The 23,966-nt window shown below is 42.6% G+C and overlaps 1 protein-coding gene across 1 annotated transcript in view; it reads right to left on the bottom strand.

The window, feature by feature from the left end:
* Hsf2bp (heat shock transcription factor 2 binding protein) overlaps positions 1–23,966 on the bottom strand; it is an 83,464-nt gene that overhangs the window by 30,559 nt on the left and 28,939 nt on the right. The window contains exons 6-7 of the mRNA XM_055607016.1: positions 19,302–19,419; positions 4,847–4,950 (exon numbers count right to left, since the gene is read on the bottom strand). Coding sequence (XP_055462991.1) covers positions 4,847–4,950; positions 19,302–19,419 — 222 coding nt within the window. The remainder of the gene's footprint in view (positions 1–4,846; positions 4,951–19,301; positions 19,420–23,966) is intronic.

Here is a 23,966-nt window from a genome sequence, read left to right as displayed (position 1 = left end):
AACTAGGCTAAAAAACAAGTAGCTCTCCATTCATATCTGTTCTACTTGAGCTTTATTCTTTAGGTACTGTTCCAGTTCAAAGGAACATTTTAAACAATTTTTTTCTCTCCCAGCTCTTGGTTCAAGTAAGAAAGCTGGTCAGTGGTCTGTTCTCTCCTATTCCTGGCTCCCAACTCATGGCCTGGAAGATGGACCACAAGAAGATCTGCAGGGGTTCTCCATACAAGATGATGGTGGCTCAGAACAGGGAGGAAATGGCAGCTGCTATGTTAATCCCAGGTAGGTTTTGAAAGCACAGTCATCAGAACTCCAAACAGAATGTATCTTGGTGTGACAGATAAAAAGAAATTAAGAGTTACTGAGAGGTTTTTAACAGCCTGATAGGTTGGAAAGGAAAGTTGTGATTCTCTGAGACTGGGAAGAGCACTGTGGGTAGGGCTGGTATGGAAAAAACTGGGAGTTTGTCATAAACATTGGCGGTAGATGTCCATTCAGTGTGCGTGTGGATTCATCAAACAGAGCTGGCTCTGAGTCTGGAGCTCTGGAGGAAGGTCTGAGGTGAAGACACAAGTCTGTAAAACTTGCCATGCTTCAGATCACTCAGAGAAGCCAGGTAGATGCAAGATGGGTGTGGATGCCATGTGCCCATTCAGCACTGTATCCAGGGAACACAGCACCAGAGCCACAGTGGGTTTCCACACTAGTCTGCATTAGCAGTTACATAACATAGTTACCACCCCAAACACACTGTCCTCATCAGCTATTTGCTAGAGTTCTGTGCCAGTTCTGTGGCTTAAGAGGAATGTGAAGAATGTGGACCCAGCCTGGGAGAAAGGCAGCCACACAGATGAACAAATGAAAGAAAATGAAACCCAGCAAAGGTTAGAGGGAATGAGATGAGCTTCCCAGAGATAAGCACAGCATCAACTAGTCCTGTTCTCTGAAGCAGAGGGTCTGAAAACCCAGAAGCAACTTGCTTAGGTCAAGCAAAGAAAAAGGAAACAAGTTTCCCTTGCAGCACAAGATACTTAGATCAGAAATAAAAGGGAGAGTCAGCACCTACTGCATTAGGTGTAAGACCGTGAGTTGGATTCCCACTGTACATCAGAGAAGTGAAGTTCTAACAGATTAGATGTTTGCCAATAAGAAAGCTTCAATTCACATCTCTGTGTGGTGAGTCTAAAGCTGTGCTTTTTAAAGACATCAAGCTCCATAACAGGGATTAGATGATAAAACAGGAACTGATTTCTGAGTAATCAAGCTCTTTGCTTCAGACCTTTCAAAGATTATTAAAGATTCTGAGCAAAATTGAGTACATTTTCACAGCCTGGGTCTACCAAATGGCAGTGAGTCTTCAAATTCTTTCCTGGCCTGAGGTCACAAGGTCAGATCCTGAGAGCAACATCACAGTCACCAAGCACAAACAGCACAGTTTTTCGGGCAGCTCATGTGCTCCTGTTTCCCTACTTCATGATAAAACATGTTCTCAGCTTTCTAAACTTCTGGGCAGGTCTGGGAAAACAGCTCAGGAGCAGACTTCCTGAGTATGCCTGCAGCCCCAAATTGCAGTATCAGCAGCAACAGCAACAACAACAACCAAAAAAATCCCCTTTAAACACACATTAAATTCAAAACACTTAAAATTAAAGCAACATAAAATAGAACACACATAATTCAATGGTTAAGCATCTGGGACGTGAGTCCAGAATGCTTTGTTTTACTTCAGAAGGAATCAGTCTAAAGTTATCAAGTGAGATAAGCTTGCAATAAATCTCAGGGTTTGGGCTGTGCTTGCTGTGTTCAAAAAGCCAGAACTGTCTTCAAGGACAAGAAATCCTGGGAAGCCAGACAGCCCCCGAAGCAAAGTAGTACATTAAGATACCTTAAAGAGGTGGGTGTGTTGGTACACACCTTTACTTTCAGAACTCAGGTAGATCTGTGAGTTCTAGGCCAGCCTGGTCTACAAAGTGAGTTCCAGGACACCCAGGGCTACTACTACACAGAGAAACCTGTCTTAAAACAAGCCCTTGGATACCTTAGAAACCACCCCACTCTGTCTGTGACCAAAAGTCAGTGCAGGAAGTCTACCCACATCAGGGCACACCCAACAGAGCAGCACCGAGATTCTCACTCATCGCACAAACACTTCTGGACTAGCACAGCTAGGGCTCAGAGACCACTTAGCCTAGACTCTTCCTTCATGAACAAGTAAATACCTCAAAAAGGCTGTGAGAGGGTCACTGGTGCCCACTGGATTAAACAGAGCCAACCATATTGTTTGAGAGCAAAAGTCTCTGCAAACCCAAGCAAAGCCAATTCTAATAACTGCTAGAGTAGGCCATTTCCTGAATGGAGGAGTTTATGGCCCTCACAAATGCCTGCAGAGCAGCTTGGGTGGGAGACAGAGCCATGCAGCAGGCAATCAGGGTTCAAACCCAGCTTCACTGCCACACAGCTGCTAATGTCCAGAAAGCCACTTGGCCTTCTCATCTGAGAAGCAGGAAGTAATGTCTTGCCTTACAGGAGACTGACAACAATAAACCAAAGTATATATGTGGTTCATGTAGAATAGCTGCAGCTATTGCTCATTTGAGACTTCCTCTTCAATTATCTTCTTCCTAACCATCCAGGATTATCTTCCTCTTCAATAATCTTCTCCCTAACCATCTCTGATAGTCCTATAGGCTAGTGCTGAGGACCTGCACACCAACACAAGTCCAGGAATCATTTATTCTGTGATGCAGTTTCAAGAGAAAATAGCTGTTTAGTTGAGTATCCAGTCCTGGGGCATGTATACATATAGCCCGCTCAATCAGCCCGTAAGCTGTGGAAGGCTACAGGTTCTCAGAGTTTGGGCTGTGTTTGCTATGTTCAAAAAAACAGGAACTGTCTTCAAGGACAAGAAATTCTGGGAAGACAGCCAGCCCCAGCAGCAAAGTGGTACATTAAGATATATTAGAATGGGCAGGTGTGCTGGCACACACCTTTAACCCCAAACCTACTTGTACATTTGTAATAGTATCTTTTATTCACCAGATGCAATTGTCATTGGAGGCTCACTGTTTAACAAGCTCACCCTTTCTAGTTCTTTCTGAACTCTGGCTGGCTGAATCAGCTCAGCTGTTCTGGCTCAAAACTCCTCTCCAAGCTGACTGATTCAAACGGGCTTCTCTCAGCTTCTCCTGAATTGTTCTGCTTCTGAACTACACCAAACTGTTCAAACTCAACTGAACTTATCTGAACACTCAACTGAACTTATCTGAACTGCATCAAAATGCCTGTACTGTACTGTGCTGTGCTGTACTGTGTAGTCCCTGAGCAGCACTGTAGGAGCTGTCAAAGAGGCAGCACCTACTTCCTGCCCCAGCCTGTGGCCACCATAAGGTACCACCACAGGAGCCTTCCACGGTGGCCTCACCTCTCCAACCTTTCCGAGCAGCTCCACAGCGAAGGTCACTTGTCCTGATTCAGAGAAAAGTGAGTTAAAAAAAAAAAAAAAAAAAAAAAAGGCACCAGTCCCTGAGCAGGAAAACCTACCAATCCTTGAACAAGAAAACCCACCAATCACAGAGCTCTCTGAGCTCAGGACTAGAAATCTCACCAATCCTCACTCTGCAAATCTCTGCACAAAAGTGCCACTCCCTAAGAAATATTACATAAAGTCTGTGTCCGTTCAGTTTCCTGCTATCCTCTCCCAGAAGCAGGGGCAGCCAACCCTGGATTTGTCCCTCCACACCCTGAACCCTCCCAATAAACTTTTTTATGTGATTTGCTGCCTGGTGTGACTCTCTCATTGGAAGAAGGCAAGAAGCAATGAAGAGAAGAAATGGAGCAGGGGTGAGGCTCCTGAGCTCCTCAGCTCAGCTGGGGACACCCTCCCCTAGGAGCTACAAGGCCTCTGCTGAGGAGGCTTCTCAGAGCTGTGTGGTTTCTGGGCTCCAGTGTTTCAGGATGCCCTTCCATTGGAAGACTGGCCCATCTCAGTGCTGTGTGGCTTCTGGGCTTTCAAGACCTAGGACATCATTCCATCTGAGCAGGAAGACCAACCTTGACTATGGTAATGATTTTATTGAGAGATATTTCTATGCAAATGATCAATTTCTCATTTAAGACAGATGCAGTTATTGGATCTTAGTAAAACTGTTAGAAAAGAAAGTATTCACATCAAGGGTAACTAAAGTTTAAAAAGATTAATTTGAATCATAAAATTTCCAGTTTTTGTCACTTGAATATTTGAATGATATGTATACTTTTTAGGCTTTACAATTATGGTAAAATCAGGAGAAAACTTCAGGCTAAATTAATGGTAAAGGCAAACAAGAAAGAAAGCAGTAAGGTAAGTTTTATTTTATTTATAACTCTGAAGTCATGTCTATGTGAAACTTCACATCTCCTATTTCATTTTGCCCAGATTTCTGGACTTCTCTTTCCATGTCCACCATGCATCTATTATTGTTTTATGTTGGTGCTATTTCATAAAATGATCTGTGTCAAAAGTTACAACTAAACTAAAAACAATATTTGAGAGACATAACTATAAACCACTAACATACCAGTTGACTTTCTAAAGTAGGAAGTCATTTGGGGGAAGAGCAGGGACAGGCTTTGAGAAGCCAGTGTCTGAGGGTACCCATATTTCAAAGTTGCCACCATGAAAGAGTATTCCTCTTCCATTTCCAGAAGCCACTCCAACACAAAAGAAACTGTACCGGTCTGCTCTGGGAAGTTATTTATAAAGAGTAAATATGATAAGATAATGATTCCTGATTTCTAATACACCGATACCTCCTCCAGCTGTGGAGGTAAAGCATATGACCACACCAGAACATAGCAGAGTAGTCCTTACCACTCAAAAGCCACCACAGCAAAGAGATAAATCCAGGACTCTCGCTGATGTACTTCAAGCCTTTTGAATTGATGCTCACATTGTACAGGGACATCAGCATTAGACTGAAATGCAAAAGAACACAGTGTTGACATGCTAGAGTATCTACATTGTATTTCACCTTGAATTCATCCCCTACGCTAAAGGACCTAAACATGTTTACACAGATGTCCAACTATGACATCTAGACAGAACGTTTACAAAGTAGAAGGCATGTTTAATGGTTTTCTTCTAAGGAAGGCCATAAGATAATGGGGATCTTTAGCAGTAACATTGTGGCACCACTTTCTGTGTGCAGAGAATCTCCTGAGAGATCTCACAACCCTAGTTACATTGTCTCAGCCCTTGTAGTACCATTAAGCTCTGCTTACAATGTTTAACCATTTTTGTAATCTAAAGTTTCAAAGCCTTCCATATCCTCCAGACCCACACGGTCAAATCTGTCAATGTAAATAGTCTTCACCCTGGTAACAACCTCTGTCTTAGTTACTTTTCTATTGCTGTGATAAAACACTATGACCAAGGCATCTTATAAAAGGAATTTGGGCCATATGGTTCCAGAGGGATGAGAGTCCATCACCATCAAGGTGGGGAGCATGGCAGACATGCAGGCCTGGTGGTACAGCCTCAGCTGAGACTTCATGTCTCAACCCATAAACAGGAAATAGACAGCATGCTGGGAATGTCACCTTAAAGCCTGCTCCCAGTGACACACTTCCTCCAACAAAGCCATCCCTCCTAATCCTTCCCAGATAGTTACATATAGTTACATCAGCTCAGGGCCAGGAAGTCAAACATATGATCCTATAAACCATTCCCATACAGACCATCATGCATTCTTTGGATAACGCTGTGATTAGACTTCAGATGGTTCACTGAACCTCAAGAACACAGTACACTACTGCGGGTTGCCTCAATATAAATGCAGGCTTGGTACTAAAAACACAGATCAGCCTGAGCTCAAATTCACAGAGATCAGCCTGCTTCTGCTTCCCGAGTGCTGGGATTAAAGGAATGTACCACTATGACCAGCAGTAAAAATTAAGAGAAACTAAAACATGACCAAGAAGCTAGGGCTACTGTTATGAATCATCAGAATGAATGAATGAATGAATGAATGAATGAATAGAACCTAGGTTAGGGAGATGTCTCAGTCAGTTAAGTGCTTTGCTACACAAATATGAGGACTTTAGCTCAATGCCAAGCACCCACACAAAAATAAAGCGTAACATAAAGAGGAATTGAAGAAGGCATCCAACATCAACTTCTGCTCTATATACATACATGAACACACACAAACAGGTACCCAAACATATAAATGTAAAAATCCTTTTAACAAAACTTATAAAAAGGAAAGCTATGAAGACTGGAGAGATGGCTCAGCAGGTAAGAATACCGGCTGTTCTTGTTGAGGACCTGGTCCAGTTCATGTTCAGCATCCACTTCTGACTCATGTACACATGCCCACCACAGACATACAATTTTAATTAAAAAATAAAATCATTTTAAAAATTAAAAAGCTGTAAATTCCAAGAGAAAGAAGAAACACTAAAAAGATGCAAAGAAAAAAGATAAATGAGAGTAGCTAGAGAAAGGCCAACTTTCTTCCAACTACGGATCTATGAAGGAGCTGCAGAAAAAAAAAAAAAAAAAAAAAAAGGTGTTTCAAAAAGGTAAGGTTGAGACTTTTCCAGAAACGAGGAAACAGCCTTTAGATTAAATATATACATATCACAATCCCACTACCGTATACCAAAACCAGAAAGTGCTCCAGAGTGTTAAAGTAAAAGACACTATCTACAACAGACATCCCGAAGCTGGACTCTCAGTACCAAAGCCAGGAGCCGGGGCTGGGGAGATAGCTCAAGTGCCAGCTGTGCAAACCCAAGACCTGAGTTTGAATCTCTACAATCCACATAAAGCTGGATGTGGTAGTATACAGGTGTTGTGAAGCAATTCCCCCAAGTTTGCCTTCCAACTTGGAGGGCAACTTTTTTGGACATGGGATGTAAATCAAGAAGCAGGGCAGGGACAGGGACAAGAGCAGATAGATCTCTGTGAAATAAAATAAATTTTTAAAAAAGACATAGGATGCAAAGGGAAAAGGAGACAACAGAGTATTCTAGAAGAATTCATCTAGGAGATGAAAAGACAGGATATTTTGGGGAGTACTGGGTAAAACACTACCTCCTTCTGGGAAACCCATTAAGACAAGAAGCAAATACTTAAAAATAGCTTCAGGAAGTTCCTGAAACTGACCAGATTCACTCGGCCCCTTCTTCCCCAAGAGCATATAAAATTCAGAGAGCTGAACGTCACTCTCAGACAAGCCAAGCTGCCAAGATGACTCTGAAACCAGCCCAGCCACCCAGAAGAAGCAAGAACCAGCTGAAGCATCTAGAAGAAATAAAGACTGGCTGAATTGCCTGAAATAGGCTCAGCCCAACTGAACAACCTGGAAAGGGCACTCTCCATCCTGGTGAGGGCCTGCAGGCTGCGCAGTGTGCTCCAGGTTTCTAGCGTTGGTAAACTGTTACACACAGTGGAGTGGGTTTTGGTGATACAACTGACTTTGAGTCGTTTCTGCTCCTGTAAGTAACCATATTCCCTTAAGTGACCTCAATAAAACTCATTGCTTCATCAAGTTGGGCTTTGTGGTATCTGCACTTTGGTCTGTTGTGGGCTCCCTATCTGGAGTAGGCGTGTCACATTGTTCCTACAGGGAGATGAGAGGCAGAGACAAGAGAATCTAGAAAATCACAGGCCAGTCTCACATACATCAGAAAGAAAAAGAAAGATACCCTTTCTCAAACAAGGTGGTAGACAAAGAGTAACTTGAGGCTTCTACCTGTGACTGTCGTATGCTTGCCCACATCCACACACATGAACACACATACATTGTATACATACATAGTATGCATTTTTTAAAGAAGGATGTCAGAGGGCAGGCAATGTGTGTTTTTCAAAAGAACAGAGGAACCACTGTAACCTCAGAATTAAAAGCCCACCAAAAAATAATTTCAGCAAATAATGTAAAAGAAATCTCAAGAGAGTTTCCCAGAAACAAACCTGAACTACAAAAATTTGAAAGAAAAACTTGAATCAGAAAAAAAAGAAAATGACCTATAAAAGTGTTTTGAGCTACAAAGAGAAATGGGAAAGGACAGCATAGTACAGATGCAAACAAGGAAGGAAACATTGTGAGCAAAGGCAGTAATAACAATGTCTAACACTGTGACTAATATTTTTCCAACAAACAGGGACACAGCCTCCAAACACATGTGGACCGGGAGGTAAGAATTAAATCCTTCTGAGGTCCTTCTATTGTTAGAAGAGAAAGGTATTCATTACATCAAGTAGACACCAAATATATCCAGGCATGCCTTACAGGGAGGCTAATCAGTGAGTAGAGGCTAGCCTTTAAAGCCCCAGGGAGAGAAGGAAACTCAGAGATGAAAGGCATTAGAGGAGCAAAGGGAAGGAGCAAGAAAAGAAAGGGAGGAAGGCATAGAGATAGGAAAAAAACCCCAAATAATCCTAATAAAAACAAGAAAGGATGCAAGAAATAAAGCCAAGGACTTCAATAGTTAGAAGTGTTAGCAGGTAGGATTATCTTGCCAAAAGGCAGATTGCAAGACTGGATTACATCACAACATAACCATGTAGCACACCTAAAACAAAAGTTCTCAGGAAGGGTGAAAGAAAAGGAACAGCAGAGGCGACAGCAAGCAAACACAAACAGAAAGGAAACACTGAGGAAGTGAAATCTATAAACTAAACCCAGAGCACTTTCCAGACAAGGAGGATAACTGCAATGCCAAACACCCAGTTCCTCAGAAAGCCATCATTCTAACTTGGCATGAATCTAGACTTGCTCCTCAAAAATACACCTCAGGAGAATGTGCAACAGCTCAACAGGTAAAGGTTCTTGCTGGCAAATCTGATGACCTGTGGGTCAGCTCCAGAGACCCACACTATAAAAGGAGAGAACGGACTCCCACAAGTTGTCCTGTGATCTCTGACTTTCACATGCATGCTATGGCACACACATATGTACGTGTACACACAAACACAATGTAACCACAAGTTTAAGTATATACTGTATTAAAGAACATATCAACAGAACTAGAAAGTAGCCGGTGCATAGCAGCAGGATCTCACGGTATCTAGTACATTACACTGATTCTCTGACTCACTGTGCAATTAAGTTTAAAACAATTTTAATTGTTTTGAAACAGGATCTGACTACATAGTCAGAACTGTCATCCTCCTGTTGCAGACTGACTTAAAATTATTTTTTTAACTTTTTTTATTTTTTATTAATTACACTTTATTCATTTTTGTATCCCCCCATAAGCCCCTCCCTCCCTCCCCTCCCGATCCCACCCTCCCTCCCCTTTCTGCATGCATGCCCTTCCCCAAGTCCACTGATGGAGGTTCTCCTCTCCTTTCTGATCTTAGTCTATCAGTTCTCATCAAAAGTGACTGCATTGTCCTCTTCTGTGGCCTGGTAAGGCTGCTCCCCCCTCAGGGGGAGGTGACCAAAGAGCAGGCCAATCAGATTATGTCAGAGGCAGTCCCTCTTCCCATTACTAGGTAACCCACTTGGACACTGAACTGCCATGGGCTACATCTGTGAAGGGGTTCTAGGTTATCTCCATGAATAGTCCTTGGTTTAAAATTATTTTTAAAGTAAGTTTTAAAACTCCAAGCAACATTTGGAAAGTTAAAATAATGTCTCCAGGCTGGAGAGATCACTCAGTTGAGAACACTTGCTGCTCTTCCAGAGGAAGAATTTAGTCCCCAGCACCCACATGGCAGCTCACATCCACATGGAACTCCAGGGGATCCGACAGCACCCACACTCAAGTGTGCAAACACATACACACATAATTTAAAAAAGAATTTTGCTCTCACAGCTAAAAAGAATGTTTCTATAAAAATAAGCCAAATAACTAACTACAAGTAAAGTCAGATGACAGTTAGAATTGAACAACAATGAATATATAGCATAAACTAGTGGAACACACACACATACAATTTAGGGGAAGGTGGGAACATAATGAGCACCAGTGCTGATAGCACAGACTGTGTGGCAATAGCCCTCACATTAGTAGTGTTTACCAATTCTGGACACAGTAAAGGAGCGCTCAGAGGACCTGTGAGCAACACCTTTTCCAAAGAGAGAGTGCTGCTTGAGACAAAGACGGCAGCTTTCAAGCAAGCCCACACAGCTTGAGTTAAAAGACAGAGCCTAGGTTTCCCAGAGTGCAGACTACAAAGCAGAAACACCTGGTGCACGTGACAGGCCTCCTGAGTGCTCAGCTGGCCGGAACCACTTGAGTGTCTGTGGCAGACACTGAGGATCGGTGCAGACGGTGGCCTGCAAAGCAAGTATCAGCTCCCTTCGGGAAAATACAGCAGAGCCCAGAGGCCTACAACACATCATCTGCAATGGCCAGCAGACAGACCATCAAATATTTAACTTAGCAGGGAACGTGTGGAGAGCTAAGTACTTCCTTTGGGCACAAATCTGAAGAATTGCCAGAATGCTCTATAGCCATAATTTTTACATAGGAATTAATATAAAAATTTTATAAAGGCTACAAGTTTATAAATAAAGGCGGAATGGGCAACAGCACCATGCCAGGATGTACAGCAGCCTGGAGCAAGAAGAAATCAGGAACACTAATGCAGTCTATTTAAAGGGACCAATTAAGAAAATGATGGCACATGCATACATACCACAGACAACAACTATTACAGTTTTCTGTTGGGATACTGACTTTCCCCCACAACTTCAGTCTGAGGAAGGCAGACTCTTTGGCTTGTCTTTAGCATATCACAGACTAGCACATGGCTACAGTAGTTGAGAACTTCAACTGGGCACAATGCACATAAACATCTCCCTTCTTCCCATATTTCCATCGACAATTTTCAAAGCAACTGCAATACCAGAAGTCAGTAGTCACCAGCACTTTCCAGAGCAGTGTCTTTCTATTGCTGTCATAAAACATCATAGCCAAAAGCAAGTTGGAGAGAAAATGGCTTTAGTTTACAACTCTCAGGTCACACTCTGTTGCTGAGAGAAGTCAGGGCAGGAATTCAAAAAAGGCAGGAACCTGGAGGCAAGAGCTGATGCAGAGGCCATTAAGGAGTGCTGCTTACTGTATGGCTTGCTCCTCATGGCTCGATCAGCCTGTCTTCTTACAGTATGCAGGATCAGCAGCCTAGGGATGGCCTGCCAACAGAAATGGGCCCTCCCACATCAGTCACCTATCAAAATAATGCACTACAGGCTTGCTCACGATCAACCTGGTGGGGGCAGTTTTTTAACTGAGACTCCCTCTTCACAGATGACTGTAGCTTGTGTCAAGTTGACATAAGATTACCAGCACAGCAGGGATTCTCAGTCCTCCAACCTCCCAACGGTCTGCAGGCAATCTGAGTTTCATTAGCAGCCTCACAAGGATTACAAAATTTGTCCCTAATAAACTATGTGGTAGGCCTTAGCATTGCTCAGCGCTCCTGGAGAAGTCAGCCCTGAGACTGGCTTTCCTGGAGTTTCTACTCCATATCTCAAGAAGGGGAGAGCCTCTGCCTCAGATCACAAACGCCTAAGTCCTCCACTTAAACTATGTTACCAATAGTTGCTTTTATAAAGGTCACAAGAGCAGGACTGAGTAACAGCAAGAGCTAATGGTATGATTCATCAAGCCCAAAGCATCTCTCAAACACTTTTACAGAAAGTTGTCAATTTACAGCATCAAAGCAGGCCAGCCAATTTTCTCTAGACCCCAAAAAGCAAAGCAACCATGTGAACTATGGTTCAGGGAAACCTGGGCAAATATGTCCTGCTTATGTGGTACTAACTGTCATGAACCTTGGAAGTGGTAAAAATTACCCATGTATCAGTGAATATCTTTGGATTTTCATATTTGTTTCCAGATCAGATGTCCTTAAGAAGCTAAAACGGAACCAATGCAATTCTGACATGGTGTCACCTGAGCCCCATGTCATTGCCAGGGTACATGTCACAGAAGCCAGTGACCTCTAGGTCATGAAGGTCACCAACCCAGAAGACTCTTGTTTCTTGTGCAAATGCTTTCTCCACATGACATTTTCATTCCAACAAAAAATATTTATGAATGATGTATCAAGTTTCCTATTGTCAAGTGTCCCAGGATCTGTTCTCCTGACCCTGTTATAAATGCAGCTGACATTAAGAACAAAAGGAATAAAGGCAAGACAGAAAACAAACATGTTGCAAGACCTGTCTATTGATAACTTTGTGGCCTTAAAGTGCTTCCCTATCAACCTGGATTCCTTAGTAGAACAACAGAAGTATTCTAAGATACACAAAAGAAAAAAAAATGTTTTAAATGGGAGGGGTGAACTTGGAAAGCCACCCAAGCATTAATATTTGGAATATTAATAATATTATTATTATTTAATAATAATAATTAATTAATTAATGGAAGCTGTCTCCTTTCAGGGGCTAAGGTCTGGGGCAGGACAGAAAGCACTTACTTGCTCTTCTCCAGCAGGACCTGCAAGTGAGTCCCCCTAAGTGAAAGTGATACAACTAAATCACCTTCCTCACCCTACAGCAATACCTGCTCCATGAGCAAGGAGCAACAGTGAACACCCAGTACCAGAAAACTAATCTGGCAAAGACAGAAAGAATCAAGAGAACTACTGCGATACCAGAAACACACACAGACTCTAGACCCCAGTCATCCTCAGCCAGATGAGCCCAACAGACAAGTCAGCAGGGCCGACCAAGTCTAAGCTTCTCATTAAAGAATACATGTGATTTGCAAGAGAACTTCTAGCCAGGTGCTGGAGGTAGGACACAGAGCTAGGCAATGTTACACGTGCTAGGCAATGTTCTACACTACCCTACACACCTACTAGCCCTGGACAGATACAGTTAGAGGTCTACTCATTTTTAAGAAGGAACACAACAATGAGGTACATTTTCCTACTGTGCTGGGGCCCAGTCCCAGACCTTGTGCATACCCAGCAGCCAGATGCTCTACCACTGAGCCAGCCTCAGCCCTGATAATTAACTACTTTACATCCTTATTTAGATTTGCATCCCCACCTTGTCAAATAAGAACCTAAAATTGTGATTTACAACTGATGGGGTTCTAAACCACTACTGTATATTAAGGCTCATTACTAAGAAATACAGAGAGAGAAGACCAACACCAGCCTTACTAGTTAGAAATCTACACTCAGTGCTTTGAGTATCAGTTTTTCTGAAAGGCAGCTGCTACAATTTGGATCTTCAATGTTGCCAAGAGGCTGTGTGGTAAAAACCTGTATGTCAGTCTGTGACAGTACTGGGAGGTGGTGGAACTTTCAGAGGATGAGGCTTAAAGGAAAGAAGATCATTAGGGATGTCACAGAAAGGGGTGCCTGAGAGCTGAGTTTAAAGTGCTCCTCACGTACAGGAAAGAGACCCCTAGCAGATGACATGGAAGAGTTCCAGGAGAGGACCTGTTCCTAAGTGACCACTTAGTTCTCAGGTGAATGCTCTACCTCAGGTAAGGGCTGGGTTGCAAGCCCAGTAAAAAAAGAATACCCTTTTTCTATATGGAGCCTACAGAGAGGATACAGTGTTTCACTGAGAGGGATTTCAGAACATGTATGTTCTGAAAGGGCGGGAGGGAGGACAGCTTGCAAGGCCATTTTTTGTCAGAGAATGGTGGACTGTAGAAATCCCTCTCAGAGTTAGAGCTCCATCTAGTCTCTCTCCATGAAGTCATTTTCTTATGCCTCCTCAGTGTGGCCACTGGGGTGGAAATCAGTAGAGGTACTGGCCTTCACAGCCCCACAGTCTCAGGGCCTTCACAGCCAACTTCACAGTAGCTATGGTTATGTGTCTTGCAGGAAAGCTAGCCCACTTTTGTAAGCAAACCCACTGGATCATATCTTTCTCACTCTCTAGGAGACATGTCTTTCTTTCAACCACACGTGGATTGCTATAAGACCTTTCTCATGGAAGCTCTTATCTGCTAAAGACAACAACTCTGGGACAGTCAGAATGAGAGCTGCTATTTTTTTTTTTATCTGTTTGCTTTGAGATGGGGTTTCATATAGCCTATACTGGCCTTAAATTCTATGTAGCTGTGGATGACCTTGAACTTGTGTTGTGATTCTCCTGCCTCGATTTTCAGAGTGTGAACCAAAGGTATTCACCACTGTGCCTGATTTATATGGTGATGAGGTAGGCCTCTGTGTGCTAGGCCGGTCCTCTACCAATTAGGCCACAGCCTCAGCTTCAATTTCAGGACTGTACTTTAAAATGCTCCTAGAAGTAGTCAGGTGGTAGTGGCACATGCCTTTAATCCCAGCGAAGGCAGGTGGATCTTTGTGCATTCAAGGCTAGCCTGATCTACAGAGTGATTTCCAGGATAGCCAAGGCTTTATAGAGAAACCCTGCCTCAAACAAACAAAACCCAAACCCAACAACAACAAAATGCTTCTAGAAGTGTGTCCACAAAACATCTTAAGACAATAGCGTATCTGTGAACCAAACACGAAGAGGGAATGACTAAGCCCACACCTTATTGTGCCCAGTGAGGGTGTTGCCTTTCTGCCACGCTTGTCAACTGAAAAACACCTCTTAAAGGCTAGAAATTTCACACGTCTAATATGAAGCAAGAGTTTTGGTTGCCTGCTTTCATATATAGTCAAATGAAAATATCAGTGTCACATGACAGCAGGGAAAGAAAAATTCAGGAAGTAAAGAAACTTATACTTCCTGGAAAGTTCCTGAAACTTAGGAGACCGGCTCCCCAAGGTTATATAAGCACTAACAACTGCTGGAGGATGAGCCTATTTGTCTTTTTTTTTTTTTTTTTTTTTCCAGAGCTGAGGACCAAACCCAGGGCCTTGCGCTTGCTAGGCAAGCGCTCTACCACTGAGCTAAATCCCCAACCCCGAGGATGAGCCTGAGCCTAGCTGCCTGCAAGTTGTCCAAAAAAACCGAAAGAGCACAGCTTTTGTGAGTCATCAGCCATGCTGGAGTCAGAATGTCAGCGACGCGGCTGCCTTGGAGTCACCCGTGTCTCAGTAAGTGACCCCAAAAAAATGTTCACTCAACTAAGCTAGACTTAGGCACAATTGCTAATTCAGTGTGCCACCAGTGCCCCATCTGGGGTACGCAGGCATCTGTTCACATCTCCCAAAAAAGGAAGCACAACAAAACCACTCATGTTAGATTATGGCAAAGACTCTAGCTGCATTCCGCCCCTGTCCTGAGAACTTGAGAGAGGCTAGATTCAAAAGCAATGGAATTGTTTGGTGGAGGGAATGTGAACTCTGCCCACTGCTCTTATCCAGGTCTACAGTTAAAATGAGTGGCAAGTGGAATAGAAAGATGTGATCTGATCCATAAGCTTGAGGCAAAGAGAAAGCTACCTGGAAATGTTGTGGGCTTTTAAAACCTCAAAGCCCACCCCTAGTGACACATAGTTCAATAAGGCCACACTTCCTAATCTTTCCCAAACAGTTCCAGTAACTGGTGTCACATATTCAAGCATATGGTGCCATTCTCATCAAACCACCTCAACTACTGAGCCATCTCTCCAGCCCAAATGTTCAGTTTTTCAAGGTTTTACACGTGAAAACCAGCAGCTGGGAGAAAGCTGAGCCCATCTCTGGCACCAAATCTGAAAGTGAATAGTATCCTTTGGTTAAAGTGATAGAAGCAAAATCCACAGTGGAGAAGTGAGTCATAGACAGGCAAAAAAGCTCATCACAGCACAGCAAAGGTCCTATAGACTCAGGCTACTATCAACAGCGAAGGGACTTCAGTAGAGGAAAACCTAAAAATTTACCCTAGAGAGAAGGAGGCAAGCAGCCTGCATGGAAGACAGACAGCCACGTGAGAAAGCCACCTGAGGCTGGAACATTGCCAATATCAAAGCTGGGGTTAGAAGCTAACTATATACAAAACCTGGAATGCTGCTGGGAAAATACGCCAATGTGATGGTTCTGCAGGCAGTTCCTTCACCATTACTGCCATCAACATGTGCTTACTGAGATCAACAAGCACAGACGATAAGGAAGGGAGACAGAGAGGCTCACAGAGAAGCTGCCCTCACACAAAGCTTGCTGGGAAGTGAAGGAGGGATTAGCTGGCCCATGAACACTGACCTTATAGAAACCACAAAAGAAGGCAATGGATCAGCATCCAGAAACTACACAGACATCAGCACATCACTGTGGAAACAGCTTAGCAGGAAACAGATAGAGGGTACAGACAGATGATTCATGGAGACTTAAAGGAACAGACATGCAGAAATACTCCAACCTTGCTGGTATTGCAAATCAAGGGAGGGAAGTGGGTGGATGGATGGATGGCCATCTGACTGATACATATATTCTGTGTAGGAGTAAATAACAAAATTCTGACAAGGATGCAGGAAAGAATACAGTGGAAGCATCTAACAGAGCTGTATATGTGCCACTTCTCAAAAATCCCACTTCCGGGGAAACTTCTAGAGGAATTCACACACAGGTCCACAGGGAGATATTTACCAAGTGTTCATTGTAGCAGTGTATATGTAGAGAAACTAAAAATATCCTAAATGTCTCCTCAAGCATAGATGTGTGATCCCAATGTTAGAACTTCTGTAATTTTTGAGACCTCAAAGAAACTGACCAGATCCACAGTCAAGTTTTAACACTATGACAAAAAAAGCTACATGTCACATTCCAGCACACCCTGCCCTGCACACAGACATGTCGGCATAAAACACTAGAGCAGACTACAGGGTGGTCCACACAGGACGCCACAGCACACACGCCTCTTAACCCTCCTGAACACAGCTGCAAATCCTCAACAGCGCACGTGGAGCAGCTACTGGAGATCTATGACAGGTTAGCAGCATATGAGCTAGGAAATGAGAACAGCGCATGAAGTACCACCAAACCACCAGCTCCCATTGGCCTGGACGCAGACGTACAGAAGGCTCAATCTCAGTCTTAAGGCAAAGAAAGACAGGGTCTGCTGGCAGCCACAGTGATAGCAGGAGCCTCAGGCAACTCAAATGCTGCAGAAGGGAATTCTTCCCACTTTGGTAGCTGCAGGAGCTAAGCAGCAGCCACAGTAATACTTTAGGGTACACCAAGCCTCAGCATTCTAGATGTGGACTAAAAATGGGGGCTTTGGGGGAACAACAAAGCACTACAGTCATCATGGACAGTCAGCATTTCAGGAAAGTTACTCCATAGGGCTATCTGTGAATTCCTAGCCTCACCCCAAGCTGGGCATATATGGATGTCATCATACACAGCATTATTCTCTGGGCCTCTAACAAGCCCCTGAGTGGCACCAGGAGATGCATAGGGCAGCTCCACCAGCATGGGTGGAATCTAAGGTATTACAGACATGGGGCTGATACTGAAACAACACCATGACTTGGGACTCAAATCCAACTGGACTGTTGCATTTTCCAAAGGCTTTAAACATGAAGCTTCTAACATAATATTCCCAATGCCCAGGATACTTCCAAAATTATTCAGCATACAAAGAGAAAAAAAATAATCTCATCTGCATGGGAAAAGATAAGAAACAACAAGGCCAAGATGGCACGAATGCTGAAAGTATCTGCACAGACTTTAAAGAGGATACTGAACTAAATAAGACAAACCTGCAATGCATAAAACACATACTTGGAAGACTATATCACAGGAGGAGCCCTAATAATCCCCAAAATTTCCTGCTATGGGGCTACATGTCAGCACAGGAATGTTTACCTTGTGAAAAGCACTAAATTCCATTCCCAGAACCAACCTCCCGCTCCCCCCAAAAAAGGAAAATAGCTTTCCTGGCCTAATCCCCAAGTCTATATATACATCATACTCTGATAAAGTTAAATTGCATGGCAAAGGAGGTTCTGAAGATGCAATCACAGTTACTAATCAACAGGCTCTGAGCTGATTAAAAATGTTTATCCAATATGCCTAATCTAAACACATGAGCCCATAGAAAGCGAGATGACTCTTGGGCAACAGAGAAAGTCTTATACACACTGTGATGGATAATCATTATCAACTCAACTGAATTTAGAGTCACCATGAAAAAGCAACTCTGAGGATGTTTCCAGAAGGTTTGAGAGGGAAGACTCATCCTGAATGTAAATGATACTGTCCTATGGTCTGGAGTCCTAGACTGATTTATAAAAAGGATAAAGTAGGCTGGTAAGTTGGTTAGATGGGTAAATATTTCTCACTAAGCCTAGCTGACCTGTGTTCAATTCTTGAAACTCCACAGCAGAGAGAACTGATGCCCATTAGTTGTCCTCTAAGTGCCACATGCATGCTATACCATGCACACAAATTCACGAGGAGCACACATGTGCACACACACAAATAAGAAAACAGTTAAAACTCTCTTTAAAAGAAGAAAGTGAGCTGAGTATCAGCATTCGCCCTGTCTCCTGACTATAGATGCCATGTGACCAGCTGCCTCACACTGCTGCCACAATGTCTTCCCTGCCATGAGAGGCTGCACCTTAAACTGTGAACATAAACAAAAGCCTTCCTTCTTTAAAGTGCTTTGTCACAGTAACCAGGAAGGTAACTAATACAGATGCCAATTATAAAAAGCACTGTGGCATTCTTGACCTCCTGTCTCTTGCCTTCTTACACTCCTGCCTTCTCCCCTTTCTCTGTTGGGGCACCCCTCCCCTTCCCTATCATGTCTCACTCTCTCCTCTCTCTCGCCATCTAATAAACCTCTTTCATTAAAAAAAAAAAAAAAAAGCAGCACTGTGGGGGTGGTGTGAGAAAAAAGCAGTCATCCCTGGACAGAATTTAGCTGCCCACCTGAAAGAATAGAACAAGGAGGCAGATTCTTACAGAGCCTCTTCAAAGTACCCGGCTGAGCACCACCTTGGTTTTGGCCATGTGAGACTCCCAGCAGAGGATATGGTCAAGCCAACTCAGATCCTGTCCTACAACACTGAGATACTAAATAGAAATTTGTCATGATTTGTTACAATGACTTAAGAAAATAGCTACAAATTTTACCTGGGTAGGAAACTGCCATAGCAAACACCTACTGAAGTTCATTCTGAGTAACTAATAACACAACCCTGAAATATTTAGAATCTTAATGTTCCTTTTCTTGACTCATTTTTTTTTTCTGAAATACTATTTAACCCAACAGTCGGCAGGCTGAAGCAGGAAGAAGTTAAGTTCAAGACCATCTTGTATTAAACATTGACCCTATCTCAAATAAAATTAGATAAAATATAATATATCCCTTAAGTCCTCGGGCAATTTGCTTCCTGTTTTTTAGAACTGCTAAATCAACTGTGCTTACTTTAAGAAAGGCTGCATCAGCCTAATATAAGCACTATGCAAGATGAGAGGCTGTGAGCTATTATCTACATACACTTTGAGTTTGGTGCACTGGCCAGGCTTTAAGTCCCCCAGCAGCTGCAACATGGTGTCCAAGAGCACCCGGCTGGAATTCACCAAGAATTCACGACCACATGCGATGGCAGCGACATCTGCAGAAGACAGAACAAATCATCAAGATTACAGGCACAGCACAGAACACATTGACGGACGGATAGGGGAGACTCACAAAGGTTCTCTCTAAGCTCTACTACATATCATGGCAGGAACACACGTGCATTTCACTCTATTTCTGTCTCTCTCTCTCTCACACACAATGATGATGGTGATGGTGGTGGTGATTTTTTTTTTTTTTCCCAAAAAGATCACAGGTGCTTCACAATCTGGAAAATTCTACTTAGTAGATAGTATATTCTCTGATTTTCTCTTTACAGAGCCAAGGAAATCCAGGTAACCAATGAGCATTTAAAACAGTGTTGTTGGTAGAGCTGACATGGTACCGAAACAGGAGCTGACAACAGTAAGAGCTATTACAAATCAGAAAGTGATGTCATAAACCACGGCAGGGAGCACTAAGACTTGGGTGTCTGCAACACCACACCCAGAACAACAGATCAACAGCTATCTGGTCCAAGCAGAAAGTAGAGCTGATGACTCTGTACCTGGGACCAAGTATTGAAAAATCCTTTAAGAATTGGCTAATGACTTTTAATTATGACATGAAACAGGAATCATATGTCAGAGGTATAGCATGAAAACCAAATCTGAACAGACTTCCTAAATGTTCTGCCCTATTGTGATCAGCAAATATACATTTTCATACCTCAGGCTCTGCAAATGAGCATGGAGACCAGACCAAGGGCTGGTACTTCAAGTACTAGCTCTACCAGTATCCACACAGAACTGTAAGGATTTACCAGTAATCCGAGTACACAATGCACCTCTCTGTAGTGTCTTCTTCAGTCAGGACTAAGAAGAAGACATGATGCAAAATGATGAAGGTCAATCCAAGATAGAAGGGGATGGAGCAGCAGCAGCCTGTCTTCCCTTGACTAACAAAACCAATCATAGGGATCCAGGTCAGTGGAGTATCTCATCTGTTCACAGTACTTACTCCATCAAATGGTCTTCTGATCTCCACACACACTATGTGAAACACACACACATACATGCACACATACAATAATTATATTTTTTATAAATATAAATATTTATAAATGTATATAATTATAAATATAATATAAATAATATATATATATTTTAAAACACAGTGGGTACTGCAAAGATGGCTTGGTAGTTTTTGCTCAGGCAGGTCACTCTGCATTGTCTACTTAAAATCCTAATGGTAAATGGTGTAAAGTCCCACAAACAAGTAACAAAGTCACTATCCCAATTTCATTGCAGTACTATGGTGGTTGAATAAGAATGGCCTGTTTCTATTCCACAAAATAGAAAGAGAAGGAACATTACCAAACTCATTCTATGAAGCCACAGTCACCTTGATACCCAAACCTCACAAAGACCTAACAAAGAAAGAGAATTTCAGGCCAATCTCCCTTACGAACATTGATGCAAAAATACTCAATGAAATACTCGCAAACTGAATCCAAGAACACATTAAAGACATCATCCACTATGACTAAGTAGGCTTCATCCCAGGTATGCACGGGTAGTTCAATATACGGGAATCCATCAATGTAATCCACCATATAAACAAACTAAAAGAAAAAAACCCACATGACTGTCTCCTTAGATGCTGAAAAAGCATTTGATAAAATCCAACATTCGTTTATGTTTAAAGTCCCAGAGAGATCAGGGATACAAGGCACTTACCTAAACACAGTAAAGGCAGTATACAGCAAACCTATAGCCAACATCAAACTAAATGGAGAGAAACTTAAATCAATCCCACTGAAATCAGGAACAAGGCGGGCTGCCCACTCTCTCCATATCTTTTCAACATAGTTCTTGAAGTCCTTGCTAGAGCAATAAGACAGTTAAAGGAATTCAAGGGCATTCAGTTCAGAAAGGAAGAAGTCAAAGTATCACTATTTGCAGATGATATAATAGTATACATGAGTGACCCCAAAATTTCTACCAGGGAACTCCTACAGCTGATAAACACCTTCCGTAAAGTGCCTGGATAAAAAAATTAACTCAAAAAAATCAGTAGCCCCCTGTATACAAAAGACAAACAGGCTGAGAAAGAAATTAGGGAAACAACACCCTTCACAATAGCCACAAAGGACACAAAGTACCTTGGTGTAACTCTAACCAAGCAAGTCAAAGACTTATATGAAAAAATCTTCAAGTCTCTGAAGAAAGAAATAGAAGATATCAGAAGATGGAAAGATCTCCCATGCTCATGGCTTGGCAGGATTAACATAGTAAAACTGGCCATCTCACCAAAAGCAATCTACAGATTCAATGCAATGCCCATCAAATTACCAACACAGTTATTTACAGACCTTGAAAGAAAAATTCTCAACTTCAAACGGAATAAATAACAAGAAACCCAGAATCACTAAAACAATCCTCTACAATAAAAGATCTTCTAGAGGTCTCTCCATCCCTGATCTCAAGCTGTACTGTAGAGCAATGGTAATAAAAACTGCATGGTACTTGCATAGAAATAGGTTGGTGGATCAATGGAATCGAATAGAAGACCCAGAAATAAACCCACACACTCATGGACAACCTGATTTTTGACAAAGATGCCAAAACCATCAATGGAAAAAGAATAGCATCTTCAACAAGTGGTGCTGGCCTAACTGGATGTCTACATGTAGAAAAATGCAACTAAATCCATACTTATCACCCTGCACAAAATTAAAGTCCAAGTGGATCAAAGACCTCAACATAAAACCAGACACACTAAACTGTTACAAGAAAAAGTGGGGAAGAGCCTTGAACTCAATGGCACAGGAGACAACTTCCTGAACAGAACACCAACAGCACAGACATCAATAAATGGGACCTCATGAAACTGAAAAGCTTCTGTAGAGCAAAGGACACTGTTGTCAGAACAAAACAACAGCCTACAGATTGGGAAAGAATCTTCACCAACCCTGTATCTGACAGGGTGCTAATATCCAGAATATATAAAGAACTCAAGAAGTTAAATAGCAATAAAATCAAGTAATCCAATTAAAAAATGGGATACAGAGCTAAACAGAGAATTCTCTGTAGAGGAATATCAAATGGCAGAGAAACACTTAAAGAAATGTTCAACATCCTTAGTCATCGGAGAAATGCAAATCGAAACAAACCTGAGATTTCACCTTACACCCATCAGAATGGCTAAGATCAAAAACTCAAGTGACAACACATGCTGGAGAGGATGTGGAGAAAGGGGAACCCTCCTCCATTGCTGGTGGGAACGTAAACTTGTACAACCACTTTGGAAATCAATCTGGTGCTTTGTCAGACAATCAGGAATACTGCTTCCTCAAGATCCTAAGCACATATCCAAAATATGCTCAAGTATACAACAAGGACATTTGTTCAACCATGTTTGCAGCAGCTTTATTTGTAATAGCCAGAATATGGAAACAACCCAGATGTCCCTCAGTTGAGGAATGGATACAGAAATTGTGGTACATTTACATAATGGAATACTACTCAGCAATTAAAAACAAGGAAATAATGAAATTTGCAGGCAAATGGTGGGAACTAGAAAATATCATCCTGCGAGAGGTATCCCAGAAGCAGAAAGACACACATGGTATATATTCACTTATAAGTAGATATTAGACATATAATATAGGATAAACATACTAAAATCTGTATACCTAACAAAGCAAAGCAATAAGAAGGACCCTGGGTAAGATGCTCAATCCTCATTCAGAAAGGCAAATAGGTTAGACATCAGAAGAGGGCAAAAACAAAGAACAAAACAGGAGCCTACCACAGAAGGCCTCTGAAAGTCTCTACCCAGCAGGGTATCAAAGCACATGCTGAGACTCATAGCCAAACTTTGGGCAGAATTCAGGAAATCTTATGAAAGACGGGGGAGATAGAAAGACCTGGAGGGGACAGGAGCTCACAAGGAGAGCAACAGAATCAAAAAATCTGGGCACAGGGGTCTTTTCTGAGACTGATACTCCAACCAAGGACCATTCATGGCAATAACCTAGAACCCCTGTACAGATGTAGCCCATGGCAGCTCAGTCTCCAAGTGGGTTCCTTAGTAAGAGGAACAGGGGCTGTCTCTGACATGAACTCAGTGGCTGGCTCTTTGATCCCCTCCCCCTGAGCGGGGAGCAGCCTTACCAGGCCAAAGAGGAAGACAGTGCAGCCCGTCCTGATGAGACCTGATAGGCTAGGGTCAGATGTAAGGGGAGGAGGACCTCCCCTATCTATGGACTGGGGAAGGGGCATGGGAGAAGAGGGAAGGAGGGCAGGATTGGGAGGGGCCAAGAGAGGGGGCTACAGCTGGAATACAAAGTAAATAAACTGTAATAAATTTTAAAATTTAAAAAAAAGAGTGGCCTGATGGGCTCATATATTTGAATGCTTACTAATCAGGAGTGTCACTATTTCAGAAGGAATAAAAGGTTTAGGAGGTGTGGCCTTGTTGGAGGAAGTGTATCACTGGGAGTTTCAAACGCTCATGCCAGGCCCAGGTTCTTTCTTTCTTCCTTCCTTCCTTCCTTCCTTCCTTCCTTCCTTCCTTCCTTCCTTCCTTCCTTCCTTCCTT

Source organism: Psammomys obesus, unplaced genomic scaffold (assembly GCF_907164565.1).
Source record: "Psammomys obesus unplaced genomic scaffold, mPsaObe1.curated_primary_1811, whole genome shotgun sequence".
In the NCBI taxonomy this organism is placed as follows: domain Eukaryota; kingdom Metazoa; phylum Chordata; class Mammalia; order Rodentia; family Muridae; genus Psammomys; species Psammomys obesus.
Note: the sequence above shows the minus strand (reverse complement) of the source record. Positions and strands in the feature narration are given on the sequence as shown.